The 26,693-nt window shown below is 43.4% G+C and overlaps 1 protein-coding gene across 1 annotated transcript; it reads left to right on the top strand.

The window, feature by feature from the left end:
• LGI2 (leucine rich repeat LGI family member 2) lies at nucleotides 1-26,476 on the top strand. The gene is made up of 8 exons (XM_035112321.3): nucleotides 1-607; nucleotides 1,642-1,713; nucleotides 6,866-6,937; nucleotides 9,870-9,941; nucleotides 12,749-12,820; nucleotides 15,442-15,611; nucleotides 19,162-19,326; nucleotides 24,280-26,476. Exons 1-8 carry the CDS (start codon nucleotides 423-425, stop codon nucleotides 25,095-25,097), a joined length of 1,626 nt encoding a protein of 541 aa, XP_034968212.2. The 5' UTR covers nucleotides 1-422; the 3' UTR covers nucleotides 25,098-26,476.
• Nucleotides 26,477-26,693: the final 217 nt, after the last annotated feature.

Raw genomic sequence — 26,693 nt, 5'->3', positions numbered from 1 at the left:
AGGGCGGGGGTGGGGGACGGAGATGGGAAACTCCGATGGAGAGAGGATTGCGCAGGGTTGGTTGGTGGGTAGCCGGCGATTTCTTCAACTCTCCCTCTCCTTGGGCTGAATTATTCATGAGACCAAAAAAGAAAGGAAGGAAGGAAGGAAGAAAAGCAGAAAGGAAGGGGGGGAGAGGCCGAGGCGCTGATGTCAGTCCAGAGGAAGGAGCCTTAGTGCACAGCAGGAGCCTGGGCGCTGCTTCCAGTGCTGCAGAGAGGGAGAAAGAGAGAGGGAGGGCAGCTTTAAGGGTGCAGCATGCTGCCTGGCTCCCGTTCCAGCCTCTCCAGTAGCAGCGGCGGCGGCGGCTGCATCGCTCGGGCCAGGAGCGCAGCAGCAGGGCCAAAGGGGGACCACGCGGCGGAGGCGGCCGAGGGCGCACGATGGCTCGCTGGCGGGGCAGCGGCTCTCTCTGGCTCCTGGCGCTGGCGGCGGCGTGCCTGCTGCAGCGCGCCCAGGTGAGGAAGCCGCCGGTGCGGTGTCCCGCCATCTGCAGCTGCACCAAAGAGTCCACCATTTGCGTCGGAGCGGCGGCGGTGCCGCGGAGCCCCGGAGACATCAGCTCCTTGTAAGTCGAGCGCGCTAAGCAGGGTGATGGGTGGCGGTGGCGCGCAGCGCGGCGGGGGGGATGTGCGTCGTGCATGCTTTCCTTGAGATTCCTGCATTGCAGGAGGTTGCGCTGGATGACCCTCGGGGGTCCCCCGCCCCTCCTCCTCTGACACTCCGCGATTCTAGGATTCTGACGTTCGGAGGGTGTAAGCAAAAGCCAAGCACCAAACTCCCCCCGCCCTCCGGCTGCTCCATGCAAACAATGTGCATGGCAAGGGAGGTGCCCGCCTGGCGTTTCTGGAGATGCCTGTGGGATCGCGCATTGCTGGTTCAGCCGGGAGATGTTGTTTTAGAGGCGAGCAGAAAATGCTGCAGCAGGCAGTTCCAGAGATGACAAAGGCTGGAGAGGGGCGGGTGATGCGGGAGAAAAGGCCCAGCGTATAAAACTCAAAGAATTGGGGAGATGCAGCAAGTAAGTGGCCATGTTCTCAGTAGAGAGAGGGGAAGAAATGATTTTCAGCTGGTCTTAATCACCTTGGAACAAATAGGATTCAGGGTCCTGGAAGTTGAGAGTGAGTTCACTGCCTTTGGTAATCTAGGACTTTTCAACTTGCCTCGCTTTAAAATCTGCTAGGCTTCAAAATCCTTCAGCCAGTCAGTCTTCAATTCTGTTTCACTCACTGATTGCTTCTGTTCAGTCATATGTAATCCGTATCTACTGTACAGCTATAGCCCAAAGGCACACATATACTGTATTACAATGCATGTATGTAATAGGTAGGAAAATAAATCCAAAATATAAGGGGACAAAGAAAACAGATCCCGATTCACTTTTCAGACAGAGGCAGTCAAATGCACATAATATTTCGGATTAATTGATAAATACTGTATGGTGAAAGGAGACCATAGAAAACTTCCGGAGAAGCAGGTTAAGAACTGTAAGGAAGGTCATGGAAAAGCTGTTAAGAAAGAGAATCATAATGATGATGGTAATAATAAGGAAAAGTGTTGTAATTAGTTCCTATGGATTTTCCCTTGTATTTCCCCCTTCAGGAGCCTGGTAAATGGAACATTTTCTGAAATAAAAGAGAGAATGTTTTCACATTTGCCTTCCCTGCAGTTGCTGTAAGTATTAAATTTTATTTTATTTTATATAAAATGAGATGATCAAAGCTATTGCCTGCGAAGAGTTTGGGACTTTGAAATAACTGTTTCCAAATCACAGACTGAGACCCATGATTGGTGAACGTTAATTTTTAAAACCAAGTAAAGAGCTAAGGAGTCATTGCTTTGAAAGGAAAGGAAAGGTTAGTGCAGAATCCAAAATAAATTGACATGCAATGGTAAAGCTTATTCTCAAATCCAGATTTATGTTTTATTTTTGTATAGAGGTGCACATTACAAACATTTCTCTAGTTTGACATTCGTTTGAAGGCTTATGCTAAAATATTGGAAGGAAATTCTGCTCCAACAGCAATGCTACATTGTTGAGAAGCACCAAAAGAAATTGGATTCTTAAACACCACCACCACAAGTAACACCTTTTTTAGTATACCTACTTAACAACTTCCTTCTTATATCTCTGCAATAACAGTATAATTCCCTATTTGGTTCCTTCCATATACAAGTTGGCATGAATATGCACAGTACCCACCAAGCTTTCGAATCGCAATTCACATTGTTGTCTCAAACTCCTTGGGCCTTCCTTTCATCTGAGAAAGAGCAGGTGCCTCCCAGGCTCTCACTCATGGGGGGAAAGGAGACAGGAGCCTGCTTGATGGCTTGGCAGTTGCCAAAATCTACACCCAACACTGCAATTTTATCTTGGTTTGGGAGTTATTGGTGAAGTTGACTAAACAGCAGCCGTGCGGTCTGCCCTGCCCACCCACTCCTAACAACCAATGCAGATGACCTGGTGAACCAGCCACAAAACTTGCATGGCCCACAGACTGGAAAACAGGTCATGTATATGCTCCCGATTCTAGATGACTCTCTCGGGAGCAATGCAGTGACCTGCCAAGCCATGCAATCAATGCACTGTGTTACACAACAGTTAACAAAGGGATAGACTGAGATTATTGTTGTGAACTGTGAAGATCAGCATCTTAACCTTCCTGTACAATACTATCCAATGCCCTTCAGGTTATAAGTAATTGGGGACCCAGGTGGCGCTGTGGGTTAAACCTCAGAGCCTAGGGCTTGCTGATCAGAAGGTCAGCGCTTCGAATCCCTGTGACGGGGTGAGCTCCCGTTGCCCGGTCCCAGCTCCTGCCAACCTAGCAGTTCGAAAGCACGTCAAAATGCAAGTAGATAAATAGGAACCGCTACAGCGGGAAGGTAAATGGGGTTTCCGTGTGCTGCTCTGGTTCGCCAGAAGTGGCTTTGTCATGCTGGCCACATGACCTGGAAGCTATACGTCGGCTCCCTCGGCCAATAATGCGAGATGAGCGCGCAACCCCAGAGTCGGTCATGACTGGACCTAATGGTCAGGGGTCCCTTTACCTTTACCTTTACAATACTAACCAATGCCCTTCAGGTTATAAGTAATTGTGGTTGACTTTCGTCTGACTTTACTGAAACTTTTGCAATCATTATCCGTTTTATGATTTGGGGGTGCCGTAATATTTGCCCTCCTTTTTTGCGATAACTGTATTTGTGTGTGTGTGTGTGTGTGTGTGTGTGTAACCAATAAATTGTAGAACTTTACAAAAGAATCAGCACATCGCAGGTTGCAAGCACCAGCAGATGCTCAATTTGTGCTGACATCAGTCGGCTTCTAGCAAGCACCTGCTGTAATCTGCTGAAGTCTTCTTATGAATTATAGTCCATCTCCCCATATATAGTGCCCAGTTCCACCCAAGCTGGAACTAGGAAATCTGGTCAAAATTTCAACTTTGGGAAGAATTCAGTGGTCACGGTAGAAATTAATAGTAACTGTGGGAGAGTGGCAATTTACCCTTAGAGGTTTGTTCCACAAGCACCTCTGTCCTAGCTTGTACCTCTGTGGACTTTTGGTCTACAATTGCTTTACACCAGGAAGAGAGCTGGAATATACCCATCTGAGGATAAGGATGGCACCATCCATCTTTGCTTCCCTTTCCCTTGTGGGTGGAGAGAAGTCCCTAGAAATGTGTTTATGGCCTGAAAGGTGGGAGAGTCCCTGCAGGTTTGTTGTGTACTACAGAGTTGTAGCGCAATTCTGCTCTTTTATGCATTTCTGCTGCACTGGGCTGGGTTGGAGGATGGATGGCAGCTAACAGATTGAGGTTGAATCCTGACAAGACTGTTTGCGGGGGACAGGAGGCGGGCAGGTGTGGAGGACTCCCCGGTCCTGAATGGGGAAACTGTGCCCCTGAAGGACCAGGTGCGCAGCCTGGGAGTAATTTTGGACTCACAGCTGTCCATGGAGGTGCAGGTCAATTCTGTGTCCAGGGCAGCTGTCTATCGGCTCCATCTGGTACGCAGGCTGAGACCCTACCTGCCTGCACACTGTCTCACCAGAGTGGTGCATGCTCTAGTTATCTCCCGCTTGGACTACGGCAATGCGCTCTATGTGGGGCTACCTTTGAAGGTGATCCAGAAACTAAAACTAATCCAGAATGCGACAGCTAGACTGGTGACTGGGAGCGACCGCCAAGACCACATAACACCGGTCTTGAAAGATCTACATTGGCTCCCAGTACGTTTCCGAGCACAATTCAAAGTGTTGGTGCTGACCTTTAAAGCCCTAAATGGCCTCGGTCCAGTATACCTGAAGGAGCGTCTCCACCCCCATCATTCTGCCCGGACACTGAGGTCCAGTACCGAACTGAGGGCCTTCTGGCGGTTCCCTCGTTGCGAGAAGCCAAGTTGCAGGGAACCAGGCAGAGGGCCTTCTCGGTAGTGGCACCCACCCTGTGGAATGCCCTCCCACCAGATGTCAAAGAGAAAAACAGCTACCAGATTTTTAGAAGACATCTGAAGGCAGCCCTGTTTAGGGATGCTTTTAATATTTAATTGATTATTTTATTTTGTTTTTCTGTTGGAAGCCACCCAGAGTGGCTGGGGAAACCCAGCCAGATGGGCGGGGTATAAATAAATAAATAAATAAATAAATAAATAAATACTACTATGATGAGCTACTCTTTTCTAGTAGTCATAGATTCTGTTCCTCTTATTCTGCTATCCAGTGTGGCAAGACCAAAGTCTTTTTAATCCAATAGCGCGCAGGCATAGACAAACTCGGCCCTCCAGATGTTTGGGACTACAATTCCCACCATCCCTAGCTAACAGGGCCAGTGGTCAGGGATGATGGGAATTGTAGTCCCAAAACATCTGGAGGGCCAGAGTTTGCCTATGCTTGCAATAGGGTCATGTCTTGCCACTCTGCCAAGGTGGTCCTGGCTTGTTCTATCAAGGGCTGAGAGCATTTTCTATACAAATCATTATATCAACATTCATATCAATATCTTCTATGGTTATTAAACGATGCTATATTTTGGCATTGATTTTTTTTTGTAACGTTTTACTCAGCTCTCTATCTTTTTTAACTATAAAACATTAAACGACACTATAGGAATCCAAGTCAGCAGAAATGCTAGATGAATGTTTGACAGTGATGTAGAACTGTGACTTATCTATCAATCAACCTGTCCAATGCATTCCATCGTGGCTTCCCAACACTCTGCCACACCCCAGTGTGGTAAAGAAACAGAACCCCGGGTACAACTGTGCAGACAGAAGGGGGAGGCAGAACACTCAGTAAGGGGGCCATAATCCATTGTTCAGCTGAGTTGACCTCTCCCTCCTCCAGCTGCCACCACAAGGCTACCTAAGGACCATCTTTCCCTGAAAGGGGGTGGAGGGGAAGACAGAACAGCCTGGTGAGTTGCCCAAATTTTATCTCCTGGTGTTCCAGCTAAAGTGGTCTCTCCCTGAACTGCCAGCCTATGGCTACACAAAAAACATCTTGCCCTAGGAGAGGAGAGATCTAACTATATCCTAAATAAATAAAATAAAATCCTATATTTAAAATAACTGGCTATCATTCATTCCTATGGAGGGGGGGGGGAGTAAATCACTGCACTTGAGGACAGCATTCTGGTGGGCAACCAACATCCCCAGTCCCTCTAATATTGAGGTGGCCTAGCTATCACATACAAGGCACACCCTGGAAGAAGAAGAAGAGTTTGGATATGATATCCCGCTTTATCACTACCCTAAGGAGTCTCAAAGCGGCCAACATTCTCCTTTCCCTTCCTCCTCCACAACAAACACTCTGTGAGGTGAGTGGGGCTGAGAGACTTCAAAGAAGTGTGACTAGCCCAAGGTCACCCAGCAGCTGCATGTGGAGGAGCGGGGACGCGAACTCGGTTCCCCAGATTACCAGTCTACCGCTCTTAACCACTACACCACACTGGAAGGGAGCAAGGTTCCACTTTCTCCACTTTCCTGCCATTCACAAAGTTGAAAGATTCAGGACAGGGAAAAGGAAGTATTTCTTCATGCAGCACACAGTTAAGATATGGAACTCGCTCCCACAGAAGGCAGTGGTGGCCACCAGCTTGTATGGTTTTAGAAGAGAATTGGACAAATTCATGGAGGATAGAGCCAGTGTGGTGTAGTGGTTAAGAGTGGTAGACTCGTAACCTGGGGAGCCGGGTTCGCGTCTCCGCTCCTCCACATGCAGCTGCTGGGTGACCTTGGGCTAGTCACACTTCTCTGAAGTCTCTCAGCCCCACTCACCTCACAGAGTGCTTGTTGTGGGGGAGGAAGGGAAAGGAGAATGTTAGCCGCTTTGAGACTCCTTCGGGTAGTGATAAAGCAGGATATCAAATCCAAACTCTTCTTCTTCTACTGGTGGCTACTAGCCAGAATGGCTATGCTCTGCCTCCACTGTGAGGGGCAGTATGCTTCTGAATACTAGTTGCTGGAAACCACAGGAGGGGAGACTTTTCTTGTGCTCCTTCCTACTCGTGGGCTTCCCACAAGTAGCTGGCTGGTCGCTGTGTGCTGGACTAGATGGGACATTGGCCTGATCCAGCAGGCTCTTGTGTTCTACTACTTACAGTCATATTTGAAATCAAAGCAATGCGTGCTTAGTTGCGCACCAAAGCAGGGTGTGAGAGAGAGAGTATTAAATGCTCATTGATGACTTGCTAATGGTTCTTTTTATGTAATCTGAAGAAACCTGCTAAGGGAAATTCAGCTTTGTCTAACATTTCTTCACAGTGCTTTAAATTGTACGGTGGCCTTTTAAAAACATCCCCCTCCTTACTGTTTGCATTCCATTTTTTAGACTGCTGAATTCTAACTCGTTTACTATCATACGGGATGATGCCTTTGGTGGTCTGTTCCATCTCGAGTACTTGTAAGTTTCTTTTTTTTTGTTTAATGTAGTAAACTAGGATGTCTTAACTGGATGAAGCTACTCTGATGATTTACCAGTACGCTGTCCTTGAAGGAAATTTTCTTTAGGTGGCATTACATGTTGTGACTCATGCGGGGCAAGTGGATGCGTGAGAACATTCTCATATTTCTGCTTTCCACTGCAAGATATAATGTGCATACTAGGAACTAATACAGTTCCCCAGCGGGAGATGCTTGGGCTCCAGAAACAGGGAGCTCTCGTGCATTTCTCCGCAGGAAATGTACATGAATTCCCATTTAGCACATTGCAACTTACAGTGGAAAGCTGACGTGCAATATTGCTTGCTTTTCCCTTTCTTCAGCACTTAATGTCTAATTATTTCCAGAGGGCTAGCTATGCTTGTCTGTTTCAGCAAAACCAAGAGTCTTGCGGCACCTTCAAGTTTGCTAGCCTTTAAGGTGCCACGTAGCTCTTTGTCATTAAGCACCTTATAAGGTTTTGCACTAAACCGGAGAAGTTCCAGATTACTTTGGAAATATATTTTGTGTTACGTTTCATGTGTTAAGAGTCAGGACTCCACGCACTGCAAAAGGGCTTTGAATGGTCTTTTCACAAACAACAAGCCTGATGCCACATTGGAAACTGCTTTTAAAATGGAAGGGACTTTCAAAAGCAGACTGTGGTACGGCATGGGGCGGGGCAGTGTCTGCTGGTTTTTTTGTTTTTTTTTAAATCCCACTGAGCATGCTCAGGCCCTTTAGTTTGCCTGACATAGCTCTTTGGATCCCAGCCAACGTGATACGGTAATGATTAAGAGCTGGTGATTAATTTGGCACCTCATTCCAGCTGAGATGTATTGTGTGTGGACTCAATAGGAGAGCATTTAAAGCTCACGAAATGTGCCAAATTACTGTGAGTTAAATGAGGGAGTTTTGCAGAAAAATGAGGAATTTGACCCAAGCAAATATATGTTTTCTAAGTGAAGTCGTGTGCTCTGTTGCATCCCGATCGATGCCTTGCCCCCTCTGTGCCATAGAATTAATGTCAAAAGTAGCGAGTAAGGGTGGCAGGAATAGCTACAGCGCTTAATATTACCACTGCACGGTACTGTTGCTGCTTACATTTAAAAAATGGAAAGACGTCCTCAGCTGTGGTGTGTCATTAGCCAATGCTGCCCTTAACTTAACTTCGGTAGCCTCTTAGAACCAGGTGCCTTCTGATTAAACAAAAAAAGATGACCCCACCTTCTCATTGACCTCCTTTTCCTTCTATATCCTAACCACAAAATCAAAATGCTCACGGGCATAAATCTCATGGCTGCTTCAGGAGGCCAATCCATTTTACATATGGTTTTGGATTAAGTTAATGCCACGATGACAGGGCAAGGTTACAGATTGGGTACAAAAGGCAAATGCTGCCCAAACATGATTTATGCTGTTCTTCCATAACAAAGATCCAACCCTATTCATATTTTAAATGTGCCAAACCCCTGGTTTTATGCCGAATAGTCTTAACTTGCTGCTGGTTGTTGTTGCTTTTGATAAGAAATCGATTTTTTTAGTAACATAGCCTACTTTAGCTGTGCTTTACACATTTTATGAACTTCTTTGTGTGGTGCTTTGAGTTGACTTAATAAAAAAAAGTAAGGTATAAATGTTGAAATCAGTAAGTCCTTTTCAGTCCTACTGATTTCAGTAGGAGAGATAATCACATGGTTTAATATCTCCCTTTGGAACCAGTAGGACTTAAAAGTTCTGGGTCATGAATTTCCTTTTGTATTGGTTCTAGAATTTTGCAGCTTCAACTCAGGAGAGTGAGGTTACAAATGTGTGAAGAAATATAACAGCATGCTTACTCAGAAATATGTCCCATTATATTCACTGAGGCTTACTCTCTAGGTGTCCACAGGAGTACAGCTGGGAAGGCAATGTATTCATTATGCTGCGAGCTCCTGGTTGCCTTCATTTCTTTTGCACCTAGTGCCGCTTAAAAATGTATGTTTACAGTTTTCTTCCACGAGCAGGAAACATTCCAAAAACAAAAGTGCGGCCAAATGCTTGTGCTGCCAGTCGAGAAACATCACCAGTCCAACATGGCATGTTATGAACCTAGGCCAAGTGGCAAAGAGTTAGCTACTGTCTAGTTGGGACTATTTAAGCAGTAGATATGTCTGACTAAGGGACCCAGGTGGCGCTGTGGGTTAAACCACTGAGCCTAGGGCTTGCTGATCAGAAGGTCGGCGGTTCGAATCCCTGCAACGGGGTGAGCTCCCGTTGCTTGGTCCCAGCTCCTGCCAACCTAGCAGCTCAAAAGCACGTCAAAATGCAAGTAGATAAATAGAGACCGCTCCGGCGGGAAGGTAAACAGCGTTTCTGCGTGCTGCCAGAAGCGGCTTAGTCATGCTGGCCACATGACCTGGAAGCTGTACGCCGGCTCCCTCGGCCAATAACGCGAGATGAGCACGCAACCCCAGAGTCGGTCATGACTGGACATAATGGTCAGGGGTCCCTTTACGTCTGACTCACAGGGGCAGTTGTTACATAACAAGCAATAAAAGCATATTGTAGCCTGACCCAAAGCCTAGCAAGAGCCCGGCTGCTCACACAAAGCTCCTGAGGGTGACTCTCATGCGTGCACTGAAATGAGCAGTTTGGTTAACGGAGGTTTTTGTTAATCAGACCACAGCAGACACTTAAGCCAAGAAAAGGGGACTAATTGGTGCTATTTTTCTAGAAAAAGAGGTACCGGAACTCATGGCAATGGCACCCACATGAGAGGTGCCGGAATAGAGTTTCAGCGCGTTCTGTCTGCAAAAAAAAGTCCTGGGAATTATGCTGTTCACCTTTTATTCAGTATTTGGTTTTGTTCTTCTACCAGACGAACTAAAACATTCTCTTTAACACGTGTCTTTCAATCAAATCTTTCTGCATAGATTTATTGAAGGAAACAGGGTAGAAACCATTTCAAGAAATGCATTTCGTGGCCTTCGAGATTTGACACACCTGTAAGTCTTTTAATGCTACTTTGAATTATTTTTATCTTGCCCCAAACTAAGTTTTCCAGTACCTGCACTGTAGGTACGACTATGGTATATTTCTCACTTCACTGCATAAGCTGCAGTGGGCTATGCAAAAATGTGAAACAAGAAATGTTCTAGCCCTCATTGTTGGATAAAGTCCTTTTTTGTTAAGACTGAAGAATCAAATGAACTTAGAATAGGGGGTGGGAGGCAATGTATTCTGTGTTCTTCATGTGCTCTGCAAGACACTTAGATTTGCACTCTCCTCTTTCACCCTCATTAAAAGGTTCTTTAATTCCTCCTCACTTTCTGCCATCAAGGTTGTGCCATCTGCATATCTGAGGTTGTTGCTATTTCTTCCGGCAATCTTAATTCTGGCTTGGGATTCATCTAGTCCAGCCTTTCGCATGATGAATTCTGCATATAAGTTAAATAAGCAGGGAGACAATATACAACCTTGTCGTACTCCTTTCCCAATTTTGAATCAGTTAGTTGTTCCATATCCAGTTCTAACTGTAGCTTCTTGTCCCACATAGAGATTTCTCAGGAGACAGATGAGGTGATCAGGCACTCCCATTTCTTTAAGAACTTGCCATAGTTTGCTGTAGTCGACACAGTCAAAGGCTTTTGCATAGTCGATGAAGCAGAAGGAGACATTTTTCTGGAACTCTCTAGCTTTCTCCATAATCCAGCGCATGTTTGCTATTTGGTCTCTGCTTCCTCTGCCTCTTCGAAATCCAGCTTGCACTTCTGGGAGTTCTTGGTCCACATACTGCTGAAGCCTGCCTTGTAGAATTTTGAGCATAACCTTGCTAGCGTGTGAAATGAGTGCAATTGTGCGGTACAAGCAAGTTAGCAGCTTGTTAGCAAGGAATTAGCAAGAAGCACTGCAATAGCACTCATATGGCCCTGTTGCTGGTACTAGTGAGATTGGCTTTAGAGAGGCAAGTTGTTATACATACATACATACATATGTCATCTTTCCACAATTCAGACCATGCTCAAAAGGCAGCTTACAACATGAAATATATATATATAACTACAACATAACAAAAGTAGTCATAAACAATAAATAAAGGATCAAAAATACACAACCAAACTGAACAATTGCCACATAAATCACAACAAGATCTAAAGTAAAGATACAAAAAAACCCAACATCAACACCTTCCCAACAAACCCCCAGACAATACCCCAGCCCAAGAGTCTGTCCAGCAGCTTCAGCTTTTGTAGCTGGAGTCAGTAAGGGCCCCATCCTCCCAGGCCAGGTGAAAAAGGCCTGCAAAACAGGACTCACAGCCAAGATGGTTTCAGGATCAACTAATTCCCATTCACAACCATCACTCTCTGCAATAGCCAGGAAGGAACCCAGTTCATATCTGTCCTCCCTCCCTCACAGCTCCATGTTCCAAAAGCTGCTTTTATATCTCTTATTGCCTTCTGTCTTCCCTGAGATGTCACCAGCAGATGATCATTGGCTATTTTTTTCATTCAACAGAATTCCTGCAGCCTCTCCTATAGTGGGGTAGGACAGCTGGAAAAATAAATAAATCACATCTGACAACCAATGTGCTCCTTTGGTTTCAGACAGTAAATGGGTAGACGAGTCTGAAACTAGTTTGGCCAGAATCGAGTTTACACTTCCAGAGTTAACGCTAAATACATCACTTCTGGGAAATGAGCCACCATAGCTGCTTGAGGGCCGAGGAAAATTTGGGTCCAGCATTGATGCCAATGTACTGTAGTAGATGTCCTTCTCTGGATTCTGCAAGTGCCACCGCACCACAAAATTATCAAGGTTTGAATTGTTTCCTGGTTTCGGAATACCTTCCTACTAGTGTAGAATTTCACTCTCCCCACCTTACTTCAGACAGGTGTTCATATAGGCTACATTTTCCCAGTGTTTGCCTGTTAGTTTCTGCATTATATTTGAGCTTTCACCCGACTTAAAAGCCACTTCCAGAAACATAGTGGAATATAACACAAGTTTAGCTCAATTTCTGTGTCGTTTGTGAAAAGATTTTTTTCCCCCTGTAAGCAAACGGCACAGAAACAAGTTCTAAACCTGCACTACATTCTGCTATGTTTCCAGAAGTTGCTTTTTCATTGCGTGAAATCTCAGATACAATTTGGAAATTAGCAGTTAAGGAAACATCGAGAAAACTGAATAAACTTCCATGTGAATGCAGACAGAGACACTTGGAACCCGGCATCATTATCCAGTTAAATGGCTATTCATTGCCATTTTTTTTAAAAAAAGAAGCCAATCCTCTTTTTAATTTGAAGCACTGTTGTGGGTGAGGGTGTGGCTTAATGAGGCAGCCAATGAGCATTTTCTGTTGAAAGCAGGAATAACTTGCTCCTAAAGTTGATTGTGTGAGAGAGGCTGGGCATGTGGCCTAGAAGGAGTGAATGCAAATTCACAGTGGGCTCATTACTGTACTTAAAATATGTAATTCTATATGCAACCTTTGTCGGTGTACTTTCTTCATCCTAAGCCACAAAAACAGAACGAAATCTGTTTGATGGCACCTTGAGACGAGTTTTTGCAAAGCTTGTTATTACAAACTTATAAACAAAAGCAGCGACTTTCTATTCTCATGAATTAAGTGAAGAGTGTTTAGGATTTCCATTAACTTTCAAGGGTTTTACGTAATTCATTCATAATCCTATTAGTCATTGTCAACATTGGGAATTGGGCAACATCCAACGGTTAACATTAGCTAAGTGCTGCTCTATTTAGTGATTATCATCTCTTCAACTATTTTAACACCTAACTTTACTTTTTCCAGTTCTTTGGCCAATAACCAGATTAAAGCTTTGCCAAGGGATGTCTTCGGTGATTTAGATTCTCTGATTGAACTGTAAGTAAAGCCAAACAAACCATTTGTGTTGTTGTTGTTATTGCAAGCCTGTCTTTGTGTGGGTTTCTAAACTCCGTGTTTGGAATTCGGAATACTGTTTGAGATTCTGATTCTGAAAACAAATACATCAACTGGCACTTGCTTTCTGGCAGCCTGATTCCAGATTGCCAAGTGAAATATTTTTCATTACCTTTTTGCTATTGATCTCATGATAGCAATAGTCATGGTAATTAATTCTTCTGCATGGGTGTTTTATGTAACATTTGGGGGCGTGTGACCACCCACTTTTAAATTATATATCGCTAAGTAAATATATATATATATATATATATATATTCTCAAGTAACATGTACGTCACTTGAGTTGCCATCTCTTAATTATTCAGCACTTGATGACTGAAAGCTGAATATATGAAATGATCCCACGAAAAGAATGTGCCCTTATCTGACACAAAGAAACATGTGCAAACTAGGGGCATATGCACATTTTACTGACTCAAAAGCCCACCAAACTTTTTTCAGATCTCACTAGACACCTTAGAATTCCAGCCCATTGACAGCATTTCCAGTGTACTTCTGAACAAATTTGATGTTAAATTGAATTACTTTTTTTTTACTTTCCCCCATATTTCTTTTAAACCAAAAGCAGTATTGACAAGCTGCCACTCAGGACTGAAGAAGGGCATGTAGAGATAGGCTGCTTAACTCTTTCCTTCATGATATCCTTCAACTCAAAATTGCCCACCTTGCAAGGGGGAAGATATGGGGGAATCCTTCATCTTTTCACCCAAGCATGGGGAAGTAGCTGGGCGTGTATGTGGAATTTTAAGTGGACAAAATGCAGGAATGGAAAGGGGTTTAGCAGCCCCCTTCCCCTTCCTCCTCCAGCTGATCTTCAGTTCTCCATTCCAGTCTCTGGGGAAAACAAATAAGGGTGGGAAAAGAGACCAGCAGAAGTCTAGTATAGTTGACTGACTTGGTTTCGAAAAAGTATAAGTGAATCAGGGATGCAGTCCTCACAGCCATACTCTGTTTCCAGTGTCACACCAGTCACAATGCCCTAGTTTAAGCGCTTATTCAACAGTGCATTTTTGTAAAAGGGCAGATATACCAAAAGCCGCATTCAGCAGTAACCTTTTAGAGATCGACTTGGAAAGAGGCTCTGTTCCAAAATTTTAAATGTACTCAAATGTTTCGGTGCATGGTCTGGTTTTTTTTTTAATGTCGCTAGAAATGCTCGTGATATTTCGTGGTTTATGCAAGAACAGCTGGCATGATGGGGCAGGGAAGTGCAATGGTGGAGGCTGGGGCTATGTGGTGCTGGTGTCAGGAAAGCAATACTGTCCCGCTACGCCAGCCGCTCCTGGGTTTCTGCCACCTAATATCACCAAAAATCACAACGGAGGAGAAAATAAATGACTCTCCCATACAGGAAATCTATATTGCATTTACTGTTAGATAGAAAGAAAGATGGGACTCGGGTGGCGCTGTGGGTTAAACCACAGAGCCTAGGGCTTGTCGATCAGAAGGTCGGCGGTTCGAATCCCCGCCACGGGGTGAGCTCCCATTGCTCGGTCCCTGCTCCTGCCAGCGTCAAAGTGCAAGTAGATAAATAGGTACCACTCCAAGCTCTAGTTCGCCAGAAGCGGCTTTGTCATGCTGGCCACATGACCTGGAAGCTGTACGCCGGCTCCCTCGGCCAATAAAGCGAGATGAGCGCCGCACCCCCAGAGTTGGTCACGACTGGACCTAATGGTCAGGGGTCTCTTTACCTTTACAGTCGTACCTCGGGTTACGAACATCTCGGGTTATGAATAACCCGGGTTACGAACTTCGCAAACCCGGAAGTATCTTCGTCGCGTGCGTGCGCAGAAGCGCCGCGCGCCTTTGCGCATGCGCAAAGTGCGAAAATAGCGCTTTGCGCATGCGCAAAGCGGCGGTTCGGGCCCTTTTCGGGTTACGAACTTTTCGGGTTACAAACTGCGACCCGGAACGGATCGCGTTCGTAACCCGAGGTACCACTGTACCTAAATAGATAGATAGATAGAGTGCTTTTTCCGCAGGGCAACATGCATGCTGTCAATCATCCCACCCACATTTTACATTTACCACAACCCTGTGAGGTAGCTGACGCTAAGAGAGAAAGTGACTTGTTCAAGGTTACCCATAAAAGAGTTCATTGGAGGAAGTGGGTAATAAAAATATGGTAACCTTCAGCTACCAATATAATAATCCTTGGAAAGTATTATATTAGATCTCATAAATAATGGGAAACGATTGTTCCAACAAATTAATAAGTGTGCTCTTTAGGTTATGCACAATATACTTTGTATTCACAGATGTATTTACAGCATAGAGTTATCTCAACAAATTTGCAGCATGTTACAATCTAATACGTATTTCACCTGTACAACCTCCACTCATTTCAACATCACCACCTCCCCACCCCACCCCATGTAGAAAAGCAGGGTCTGTGGGCTGTAAACTTTTTGACCAGGATCAGTTTTGAACTGTTCTAATGTTCTTTGAATTAAGTATTACAAGTAACTTGAAGAAATATTTGACTGTTGGCTCAATAACAACCTTTTCACATCTGTTTATTTTTTTTATGTGTCCTTTTAGAGATTTAAGGGGAAATAAGTTTGAATGTGACTGCAAAGCCAAGTGGTTGTTTTTGTGGTTAAAGATGACAAATTCCACCGTTTCTGATGTCCTGTGTGTTGGTCCAGCAGAATTTCAGGACAAGAAGTTAAACGATGTCTCAAGTTTTGATGATGAGTGCACCACTACAGGTATATTTTATAGCAAATGAATAATGAGAGGTCTGAGCTATGCAAGTCCACGAACCAAGAACGCTGATAAGGTGTTTTCCCAGACCGTTGTTCTGTTAGCATTGACACAAATGTCCCATTTTTAATTGTCCCATTTTATTATTTACATGGAAAGTGATGACAGATCAGTTAAAAAGCTAATCCTTGTTTCTCAAAAATCCACTCCTTTGTGTATAAAATGTTCTCCTTCTTCCTAATTCTTAATCTTCTTCTACATCCCTGCTTCCTGATACCTTCTGTTCTGTTGTTTTTCTGAAACACTTACTAGTAAGCCTTACTTCTAACTAAACATATGTAGTATTGCATTGTTAGAATGGATTTGTCTTCCTGGATCTGCTCAAAGGAAGGTAAGACAAGACTAATGATAGAATTAAAGGTTATGGACAACATGGCTCTGTTGGCAAAAACCATGCTCTAGTGACTCATTCCCAGTAGCATGTAGTGACACTATTACCCGGTGTCATCACTTTACCACAACTGTATATTTTCCCTCTCTTGCTACTGGCAGCTAATGTAGAGAAGTGGAGTGGGGAAACAGTTTAGGGACCGCATGCTGTGCAATGCGTCTCGCTCAGTGTTGCAGCGCACAGGGGAGAACTAAATATAGACAGTGATGTTTTCAACACCAACCCCGTGTCCTTCTGTCACATCTAGTTCAACTTTAAGTTCCCCGTTTTGCTAGTATGAACCTGGATTCAAAGAGTGGACGGCTTTTTCTCCCAGCATGTGAAGTCAAAGCTTCAAGTGCCATTTAATACTGAATAATAATAATAATAATAATAATAATAATAATAATAATAATAATGTATTTGTACCCCTCCCATCTGGCTAGGTTTCCCCAGCCACTCTGGGCAGCTTCCAACAAAAGATTAAAAAATCAGTCATTAAAAACTTTCCTAAATGCAGCAGGCACACAAACCCACAAAAAATTCTCCTCTCTTTCACATGCATGCATTCCTCTTTTAATACTCTGATATCAGCAATAGTAGAATAGCAGCATTTGTTCCCATAGAATAGTAGGAGAAGGAAATTCTTGGCAAGTCATTCACGTACCTTGGACATCAAAAAACTCTCCCTGCCCCCCCCCATTTGTTCAGGTTTCATAATGGCAAAGGGCTTTGTGCTCTCCAGCATTACAAGAGGAAACTGTCAGAGCTGAGAAATCTTCTTTAGGGGGCAAGATAAAGGTAGATTAGTCTTACTATAAACTCCCAAGACAAAATGCGAAATGCAAGTAAGGAGGCAGGGAGATTTAAGTGTTCAGTGGGAAATCTTACGAGTCCCAGAAAATGTACCAAAAGTAAAGACCGAAATAAACTGACATCAGAATGAGAAAGTATTGAAATTTCCCTGGAGTGTATGAAGAAAAAGTGTATATGCATAGGCAAAGCCTGTTGCTATTGGTATGTCTTTACTTTTTGTAGAGAGCCATGCTTAGGCCATGCAATTATTATCAGTGGTGTATCAACAATGGTAAACTAACTGTTGCGTGTTTAGTAGAGTTACGGCTTTTGTCATTTACTTCTCCAGAAGTGTGTAGTGATTATTTTGAGTTCAGTAGGGGATGTGCATAAATACTGGTGACTGTTAGATTTCACATGACGGCGTGAAGACTCTTTACTAACAGAGGTCTTCTGCATTGACCGGTCAACATGCCTAGTCTTCCAAGTGCTGTTGAGGTGTATGTACAGGTGGACAATGTCAACCAGAAAGTATGTATATTGGTATGTCAATGTAAATAGGGGATTGGGCGCATTGCCTGGCTGTTGCGCAAAACTGACACAAATGCTGTGCTTATTCGCTGAACCACGTTTGAAACATTTCTGATACTTTCACGTTCTCTAGCATTTGCTGACCGTTGTCTTCACTCACCAGACAATGTGTAAAATTCCCTGTTGATGCTGTCAGTTGGTGCACATTCTCCTAGTGCCTTCATGTGAATGTGCACAATCACCTGTGTTTATATGCATTCACCAGTCAATTAATTGATGCTGCATACAGTGGTACCTCTTGTTGCGAACGGGTTCCGTTCCGGAGGCCCGTTCGCAACATGAAAAGGAGCATCCTGAAGCACTGCATCTGCGCACGTGCGTGATGCAATGCGGCGCTTCTGTGCATGCGCAAAGCACGATTTAGCGCTTCTGCGCATGTGCTCCGGTTACGGACACGCCAAACCCGGAAGTAACCCGTTCTGGGACTTCCAGGTTCGGCACGTTCGTAACCTAAAAAGATGCAACCCGCGGTGGACGTATCATGAGGTATGACCTCACCTATTTCGAGGCCATAGTTAAGATCATATTCTGTGAGTTGCAATTCTTTGGTTCAAGACCAGGCTCAACCATGTGGGACAGGCATCCCCAAACTTCGGCCCTTCAGATGTTTTGGACTACAATTCCCATCTTCCCCGACCACTGGTCCTGTTTGCTAGGGATCATGGGAGTTGTAGGCCAAAACATCTGGAGGGCCGCAGTTTGGGGATGCCTGATGTGGGATGTCTTTAAGCAAGTAACTACCTCTCACCACCACTACTGTTCATGGGCATAATATATTGGCCTATTATGCTGCAAGGATTATGGAAAATGTGGGGAAAGTAGTATATAAATACTAAAAATTATTACCGTTTATATTTACTCCATGTATTGTAACCTGCAAATATTAGACAGCCAACTTCAGGCTGGTGGCCTGTAGTCTTTGGTGGGTTGAAACTTGCATAGTATCTGATTAAAGGCTTCTTGAACATGGCAGTCAGAGGGGCATCATCCAGCCACACAGTTGTTACTTCACATGAGAGTGTTGGATAAAATCAGCAAAGTATGTTACAGTTTTCGAAACAACTGCAGGAGAAGGAAAATGCTGAGGAAGCAAAGCAATTCTATTAGTGAAGGAACAATCTGACGGTTCGCCTCTAGAAAGGAAATGCATTTTCAATAGAGTTTTCCAGCAGTGTGAAGTAAAATTCTTTAGAATCCATACTGTGAAACAAATTGCTGGGATGCCCTCCTTTGCTACTTCAGAGCAAACTGAATACATCATTTTAGCCTTTCCTTTTTAGTGTGTTCCTCCCCCAAAGGGTAGAATCATCTGTATATAGTAGTTAATTCAAAAATTCATAGCTTTAAGACTTACAAGATACTGTAGGTATCAGAAACCAGAAGAGGCACAGAGGATGTAGTCACAGAAAGGTGTGGGAAAATGTGTCTTTTAACACACAATATATTATTGGAGTTAAGACCCAAATTATGTAGGACAATGTCAGGCTCATGTCTTTAACTGTGCAGGTCTGCTTCTGGTCAGGTGAAGGTGATTTCAGGTGCAAAAAGGAGCACATGGGGGTTTAAATTCATACTTCATTCTGCTGTTTTCCCCCTTGAAGACTGTTCCCCAAAATAATTTTTCCAAGCCAGGGTTTTCCAGAGAGAAATCAGCGTAACGTGTCTGTTTTCTTGTATGTTTTCTTCCAAGTTCAATTGTAACATTTTTGTTGTTTTTAATTACAAACATTTATTTTCAGATTTTGTGGTTCATCAGATTTTACCCTACCAGTCGGTTTCAGTGGACACATACCACTCAAACAATGACGTGTATGTCGCCATTGCCCAGCCCAGCATGGAAAATTGCATGGTGCTAGAATGGGATCACATTGAGAAGAACTTCAGGAGTTATGACAACATTACTGGTAAAAATGAACACATAATTCTTATATTACTTAATTGATTATTAGTGTGTTTTGAATAGGTCTTGTTTTCTTTAAGTATCCAAGTATCAGGGGGGGAAATGCATGTTGAAAAGAATATCTCTTGCTGATCTCTGCTAAATTTAGGTTGGATCTATTGAAAAATAAAAAAAAATTGTTTAGTCTAGTTCACTAACAAAATGGTTGTCATTATGATGGATAAAATATGAGTTCATATATTGCAGAATCCTCAGAGGGTCACAAGATGCCACACTCTAGTTGCCCAAGAAATGGAATGGAATTCAAAGCAGAGCTATGCAGCAATAGGCAGACTTGATTCTTCAGTATGGAGTAGAGCAGGCATCCCCAAACTTCGGCCCTCCAGATGTTTTGGACTACAATTCCCATCTTCCCCGACCACTGATCATGTTAGCTAGGGATCATGGGAGTTGTAGGCCAAAACATCTGGAGGGCCGCAGTTTGGGGATGCCTGGAGTAAAGTAACACTATGGGCCAAAGTAGATGACATGTTAGAGATCAAATCTCTTTTAAATCTTAAAAAAAGCAACCCTCAACCTCAGAGGTGGGGGGATTAAATTCAAACCATGGAACTTAGAAAGGGGGTATTAACCTTCTTGTCGTACTTTTTCCTCAATATAGTTGATCGGCATTTTTATGCAACAACCCAGCTTGACCAAAATACTGGATTTTGATATATATTTTTACTATAAAGGAAGTGAGACAAATATACACTGGACAGTGTGGAATAATGCTTGCTTTGACACAATGTCATCTGACCTCCCCATAAGCAAATTAGAATGAATGTTAATCAGATAGCCGATGTCATCTAATCTCCCTGCAATTGGAGGTGGTGCCATCGCAGTCTTAGAGAGACAGTCACAAATTGTTGTTTGGCCCTGCCCAGATCAACCGAGCATTCTTTGCCTCCTCTTATCTTGAGTCCTCCTCCCAAAGGTTTGAGCTGGGTGATTTTTGATCTCCAACCAAATCTTTATGTTCCCTCATACAGACACTTTGCTCGCACCTGTGAGGAGATGAGGCAAGAGCAGCAACAAAATTGTTGCTTAGAATTGTAGAGTTGGAAGGGACCTTGAGGATCATCTAGTCCTTCCACCTGCAGTGCAGGAATACTGTATGCAGCTGTCCTATACGGGGACTGAACTTGCAACCTTGGCATTATCAGCACCATGCTCTAACCAACTAAGCTATCCAGGCTGATGCACTTGAGGAAAAATGAATCACAAACCTTTGTAATGAAAGATACTCCGTTGCATTTATTCGTTTACTTATCTCACTTCATAAGATTCTTTATTCGTTTACTTATCTCACTTCATAAGATTCTATCAGTTTGGCAAGTAGGAATCCACAGTGGCCAACTCAATATGTTAGTCAATAACTTCCTGCCCCTTTCTTCCTCCCATTTCAACAACAACAACAACAACAACAACAACAACAACAACAACCCCGTCATCTGGCTGGCTGGGTTTCCCAGCCACTCTGGGCAGCTTCCAACAGAACACCAAAATACAATTATCTATTAAACATGAAAAGCTTCCCTAAACAGGGCTGCCTTCACATGTCTTCTAAAAGTCTTAAGACATGATGATGATGTTTCCTTCAAATCTTCTCCTTCCTTTCCCATTCTATTCTTCCTCTTCGCACATGACAGGTCAAAACAAGCACTGCTCCATGTTACTAGTTGCTAGATAATAAATGACAGGATGATGCTTATTGAACTGCATTAGGTCTGATTATGATAAACAGGCCCATTAGCATGCAAGAAACTGTTCCAATTCACTGTCATTCCCCATGCTCCTGGGGAAACCTCTGCCAAAAAATCTAGACTTTGAACTAAAGTAGAGAGGTCTGAAGTGATCTATCCTTTTATGTCTTAACTAGACTTTAGGGCAGAGATGGGGGGAAATTTAACTCATGAGCAACCTTCTGGGAGCCTTATGCTAGTAAAGAGTAGGACCAGAGAAGAGACAAAAGTAGATGGAGCAGTGGGTGTGTACAGTACAGTAGGCAACACAAATGTCATGGGTTTACTTACACACACACAAACACACACACCCCTCTTCATCTATCCAAGGAAGCAACAAGTATTATTGCTGTTTAAGGACAGATTTCAGCCAAGCCAAATACTCAGGGATGGCTATAGTAAGGGGTGTAACTCAGGGCTATATAGAGAGATTTGAGGGCTGCATTCAGTTCTACGGGACTGTTGGGACACATCTCTTAGATGGTTCTTCACTTAGGTTCTTCACAGGATGGGTCCTGGATCTCTTCAGGATCATTTTAAGTGAGCTGGTCAAGCCAAGGCATCTGACCAAAGGAGTGAGACAACGACTGCAAGCCAGAGAGACAGGCTGATTTTTGTTCCTCTAGGCAGGCCAGGGAAATGTAGCATGAGAAGCAGGTAGTGGGAACAAGAATCTTATAATAGCTACGCAGTTAGGAACACACTGAGGCGAAGCAGATGCTGTGAGCTGCGCTCCGTATTTGCAGACCAAGTCAGCTAACAGAAAACGGAGGTTTGACTGGGATGCCGCAAGGCCAGTAAAGCTGATTTGGCACAAGAAGGAGGCCTGGAGACACAGTCCATTTATTTACATGCTGCATATGACAAACTCAGAATACATTATGCTCAAAGCAATTTACAAAGTAGACAGTTTAAGATAAGTGTTTAATAAGTAAACAGAATACACTGCAATGTACCATATACATTTTTCACAATTACAATTTATTTATAACATATCAAAACATACCAACATGTCAGTTAACAGTATCCGGTACCACTAATACTAGCATTATACCCAAATTAAGGCACCTAGCATTAAAGCTTACCCACACCAAACTAACAGCTTAAAAGGAGGAAAATGATACAAACAAAGTCAAACTACTCTTGGCCTCTAACCAAGCATGTTACGTCACTGTGCACAAATGTAACCAAGATGTCCCAATTAAAAGGGACACTTTTTTCCCCAAATGAGACTTTCCCCCTCACTTGACCCCACCTCTAGCTTTGAAAGAAAAGGCACAATAACCACAAGGCACTTCAGACAACCCATCCTGTAATAGGAGACCCTTTTCTCACCAGGTTGCTGTATCCTGAACCAAAAGGGGCACACTCACCCTCATGGAAGAACTCTGGTTCTAGACAGCACAGCACCAGAAGAGGCAAGGTGGAGAAAACTTCTCCCCTGCCAAAGGTTCTCACTGAGCTGTATTAAGTGCCAAAGCCAGCACACTGAGGTGCTCTAGCTCACCCTCAGTGGTTTTGCTCCCCGAAGATCTGTGGTCTGAGCCTGACAAAGAGTTTTTAAGAGGTTGACACTGCAATCCTATGAATGTCTACTCAGAAGTAAAACCTGTTGAGTTCATGGGACTTATTCACAGGTAAGTGTACAGGATTGCAGCCAAGGAATTGTTCAGCACTGCCTGTTTGGTGATTCTCAGCTCATATTTTCGCTGACCAACTACTGCACTTGAAAAACAAATACAAAACATCATGTTCATTGCTTGTTCAAGTTAGTCAATTTATGGTGTTTAGGTGAAACTTTTTTTTAAAAAAGTTGGTGGTGTAGAAAGACGATGTTCCCTTTAGCAAGGAACAGGAAGTAGGTTGCTGTATGGATAGGACATTTTTAGGGTCAAATCAAGTCTATTTCAGAATGGCTGATTCTTTCAAAGAGTAGAAAGGTCTGTCTTGTTTATCAGCAGCAGACACCCAAGGTTGTTAAGGCTGAAAGGCTACTATGCTGATTTTTAAATCTGTAAATGTAGCAGTCTTTTTGCTCAGGAGCTCTGCCCCAGTCATGCATGTTCTTATGCTCTCCAAGAGGTGTTTCCAAGACTGCTTTGGTAGATGCCTCCAGTCACAACATTTACTGGAAGGACCGGCAACAGTTATTTAAATGAGCTAACAACAGGGGGGGGGGTCCATAAATATGACTGGCAGAGTTGACTCCAGTATTCCTTGTTTGGGACTTCAATAATCACATGGGTTTGGATATAGCCTGGTAAACTATCATCGACTGGTTTTGCTCAGGCTACGGCTCCCTGTACAGCAGATGGGAAACTTGTGGTCCTTCAGTTTTCAGGCTACAATTCCAAGATCCCTGAATGCTGGCCATGTTGGCTGGGAATGATGGAGGGACACAGATTCACCATCCTTCCTCTGCAGGCACAGAAGTTACCTTTTTTTTGCTATAAGTACTAGGAATCTGGCCTCTTGCCTTTACCTGGTCAACAGAAGAATTATTTGTCCTTCCTGTATTTCAGGCTCTGGCTACCCGCTCAAGCTAGAGTTTTCTAAGAACCTTAGCTTGATTGCCTAGATCAGACGTGGGGAGTCTGTAGCCCTCCAGATGATGACAGACTCCATTTCCCATCAGCATTATGACTGATGGTCAGAAATTATGGGAGTTGTACTCCAGCAACATTGTAAAGATCTATCTTTTTGCCCTGGCTTTCACTGACCCTTAAGATTGTTTTTTGTTATGCTACCGATTTTATGTTGTATTCTTGTTTTAATGAGGAACACCAAGTAGATATTAGTTTTAAAATATTAAGTGTTTATAAATGCTTTTAAATAAACGAATAAATAAAACAAATGGAGGGCCTGCTCTAGATTTCGATATAGCTGTCCAGAGCATCTGATTGACCCAAACATTTCTCCAGTATTGAAGTTTTTAGCGCTACCAACAACATACTCCATTGGGTCCTCTTTAATGTTGACAGTGGTGCATTTCAGATCTTCAGAGGCAAGGTTAATATGGTATTCTCAGTGGAAAGAAACATGGTCTCTTCATAACTATCTTGATTGCCTGGGTTATCTTGGTTTCATTCAAAAACAATGATGAATTGGTTGATATATTGTTTAAAAGATTTAATTGTACTCTGCTGACATTGCTACTTTGTTTGAGCCAACAGGTCAGTCCATAGTGGGATGCAAAGCTATCTTGATTGATGATCAGGTTTTTGTGGTGGTGGCTCAGCTTTTCGGTGGCTCACACATTTATAAGTATGAGGAAGGCTGGACAAAGTTTGTCAAATTCCAGGACATAGAAGTTTCCCGCATTTCAAAGCCGAATGACATAGAACTCTTTCAGATAGAGAGCGAGACCTTCTTTGTCATCGCAGATAGCTCAAAAGCTGGCCTGACGACAATTTATAAATGGAACAACAAGGGATTTTACTCTTACCAATCCTTGCATGAATGGTTCCGGGACACAGATGCTGAGTTCGTTGATATAGATGGAAAATCTCATCTAATCCTGTCAAGCCGCTCACAGATTCCCATTATCCTTCAATGGAACAAAAATTCCAGAAAGTTTCTCCCACACAGTGAGATACCCAACATGGAAGATGTGTTGGCTGTGAAAAGCTTTCGGATACAGGACAACCTCTACCTCTCACTTACAAGATTTATAGGCGACTCCAGAGTAATGAAGTGGAATAGCAAACAGTTTGTGGAAATCCAAGCTCTGCCATCACGGGGAGCTATGACCCTTCAACCGTTCTCCTTTAAGAATAATCACTATCTAGCCCTGGGAAGTGACTACACCTTCTCCCAAATATTCCAGTGGGATAATGAGAAGCAGCTCTTTAAAATATTCAAGGAAATCTATGTGCAGGCACCTCGTTCATTCACAGCTGTGTCAACCGATAGAAGAGATTTTTTCTTTGCTTCCAGTTTTAAAGGCCACACGCAAATATTTGAACACATCATTGTTGACTTGAGTTTATGAAGGAGCTGCGGGAGGGAGGTGGGAGGGGGGTAACTCATGTACAGTGACATTTTCACATAGAAACAAATCAAAAGGACATTGCTCATTTCCCGAAGGTAGGATGTGCCTGTGGCATTAGTCAGGAGTTTTCTGAACTTTATAGAAGTTTGCATATTTAATCAGGGATCGCATTAACTTGGTTAAGTGCATGCCATGCCCATTTTACCATTGGTAAAGACACTTTGAAGCCTATAATTACTCAGAAAAAGTGTGCAATGCATTAGAATTAATTCCAACACATCTAAAACATTGATGTAAAATCGAGGATGGAGGTGGGAAACCAAAAGAGGCAGGATGGCCGTGTCTCAAAAAGAAGAAGAAGAGGAGGAGGAAGAAATAACTCCAGTGTGCCAATCCTCCTTTGAGCTGATCTTGGCAGAACCCATATTTACGGACTAACTCCACATGCTTGTTTGGGATTTGTTAAAGTTAGCATCGAGATGAAAATGCTGTTACATCATCTTTGCTTCATGCTAGTCAAGGAAGGCAGCAAGAAAAGGACCTCTGCTGGTTGGCCTCTGGAGCAACTGTGATAGGAGGAGCCTCTAGAGAGCGCTGTCTTTTCAATGCTCAGTCTGATTTAGGGGAGGAGGAAGGAGTGGACATGTGATCTGTTCCCTAAATCTTTCCCAGGCGGCTAGTTCACAGCAGCTCCACATTCAGTACTTCATCTGAACTAATCCAACCCACCTCTGCTAATATTTATGGCCTGCCCACTTGTTTTGGAAGGCACGTAGTTGCTGCCAACCCATATCTCTCAGATAATGTTTAGTAAAAGAAGCAAGTGGTGTGATGCCACCACACCCAACATTTCCTACTCCCCATCTTTTTTTAATATATAACGTGGGTTGTTCCCTCACATGGACCGGGATCTAGCCAAAGTTAAACTTTTCAAAGTACAGTTGTGATTTCACTGGGACAGAACTACACGCGTGCTTCATTCTCCCATTGAAAGACTTGCTACTTATCTTTGGCAGGATCATGCCCCGTTAATTCTGCCTAATTCCTTTCATTTGCTTCCTGATTACTTTGGACAAGGCCCCCCAAGCTGTGACCACGAGAACTGGAGTTTTGGTAATTTTCATGCTATTGGCCAACTTGTGCTATCAGTTTCTTTACCCATGTTGTTTAATGCATGCTTAAAAGAATCTCCCGTGCAAAGTTCACACAATCTGAATGGCCTTTTCATTAAAATGTGGACCACCTGATCAGGTGACAGTGCCACAGAGGTGAAGACTGCGTGCAAGAATCAGCTCAGCTTTCAGCTGTTAAACATTCCGAGATTTATTGTAGAAAGGTTTTGTTTGCATTTAGTTCCCCATATTAAAACAGTGAAATGCAAAGCTGTACTGACATTCAGTGGTTTCAGGATGATGGGATGGCACTGGCAGAATCCTATCATTCTCTTTGCTTACAATTTTATTGATTTTTTTTCTCCCTGAGGAAAAAAAAAAGCTTATCAACAAGGACATTTATACTAATAATCGCAACGACAGCGACAACTTTAACCCAGTCCCACTGCTGAAAGACTTACAAATATAAGAAAGTTCATTATCA

This window comes from Zootoca vivipara, chromosome Z1 (genome assembly GCF_965207765.1).
Source record: "Zootoca vivipara chromosome Z1, rZooViv2.hap1.1, whole genome shotgun sequence".
Classification (NCBI taxonomy): Eukaryota; Metazoa; Chordata; class Lepidosauria; order Squamata; family Lacertidae; genus Zootoca; species Zootoca vivipara.
This window is presented reverse-complemented; position numbering and strand designations above follow the sequence as displayed.

What these genes read in the sequence shown, in the direction of transcription:
- LGI2 (XM_035112321.3), top strand. Translation starts at nt 423, where the DNA reads ATGGCTCGCTGGCGGGGCAGCGGCTCTCTCTGGCTCCTGGCGCTGGCG. An exon ending in CTGTTCCATCTCGAGTACTT is followed by an intron (nt 6,938 to 9,869) that starts GTAAGTTTCTTT and finishes CTTTCTGCATAG; the next exon opens with ATTTATTGAAGGAAACAGGG. An exon ending in TTAGATTCTCTGATTGAACT is followed by an intron (nt 12,821 to 15,441) that starts GTAAGTAAAGCC and finishes GTGTCCTTTTAG; the next exon opens with AGATTTAAGGGGAAATAAGT.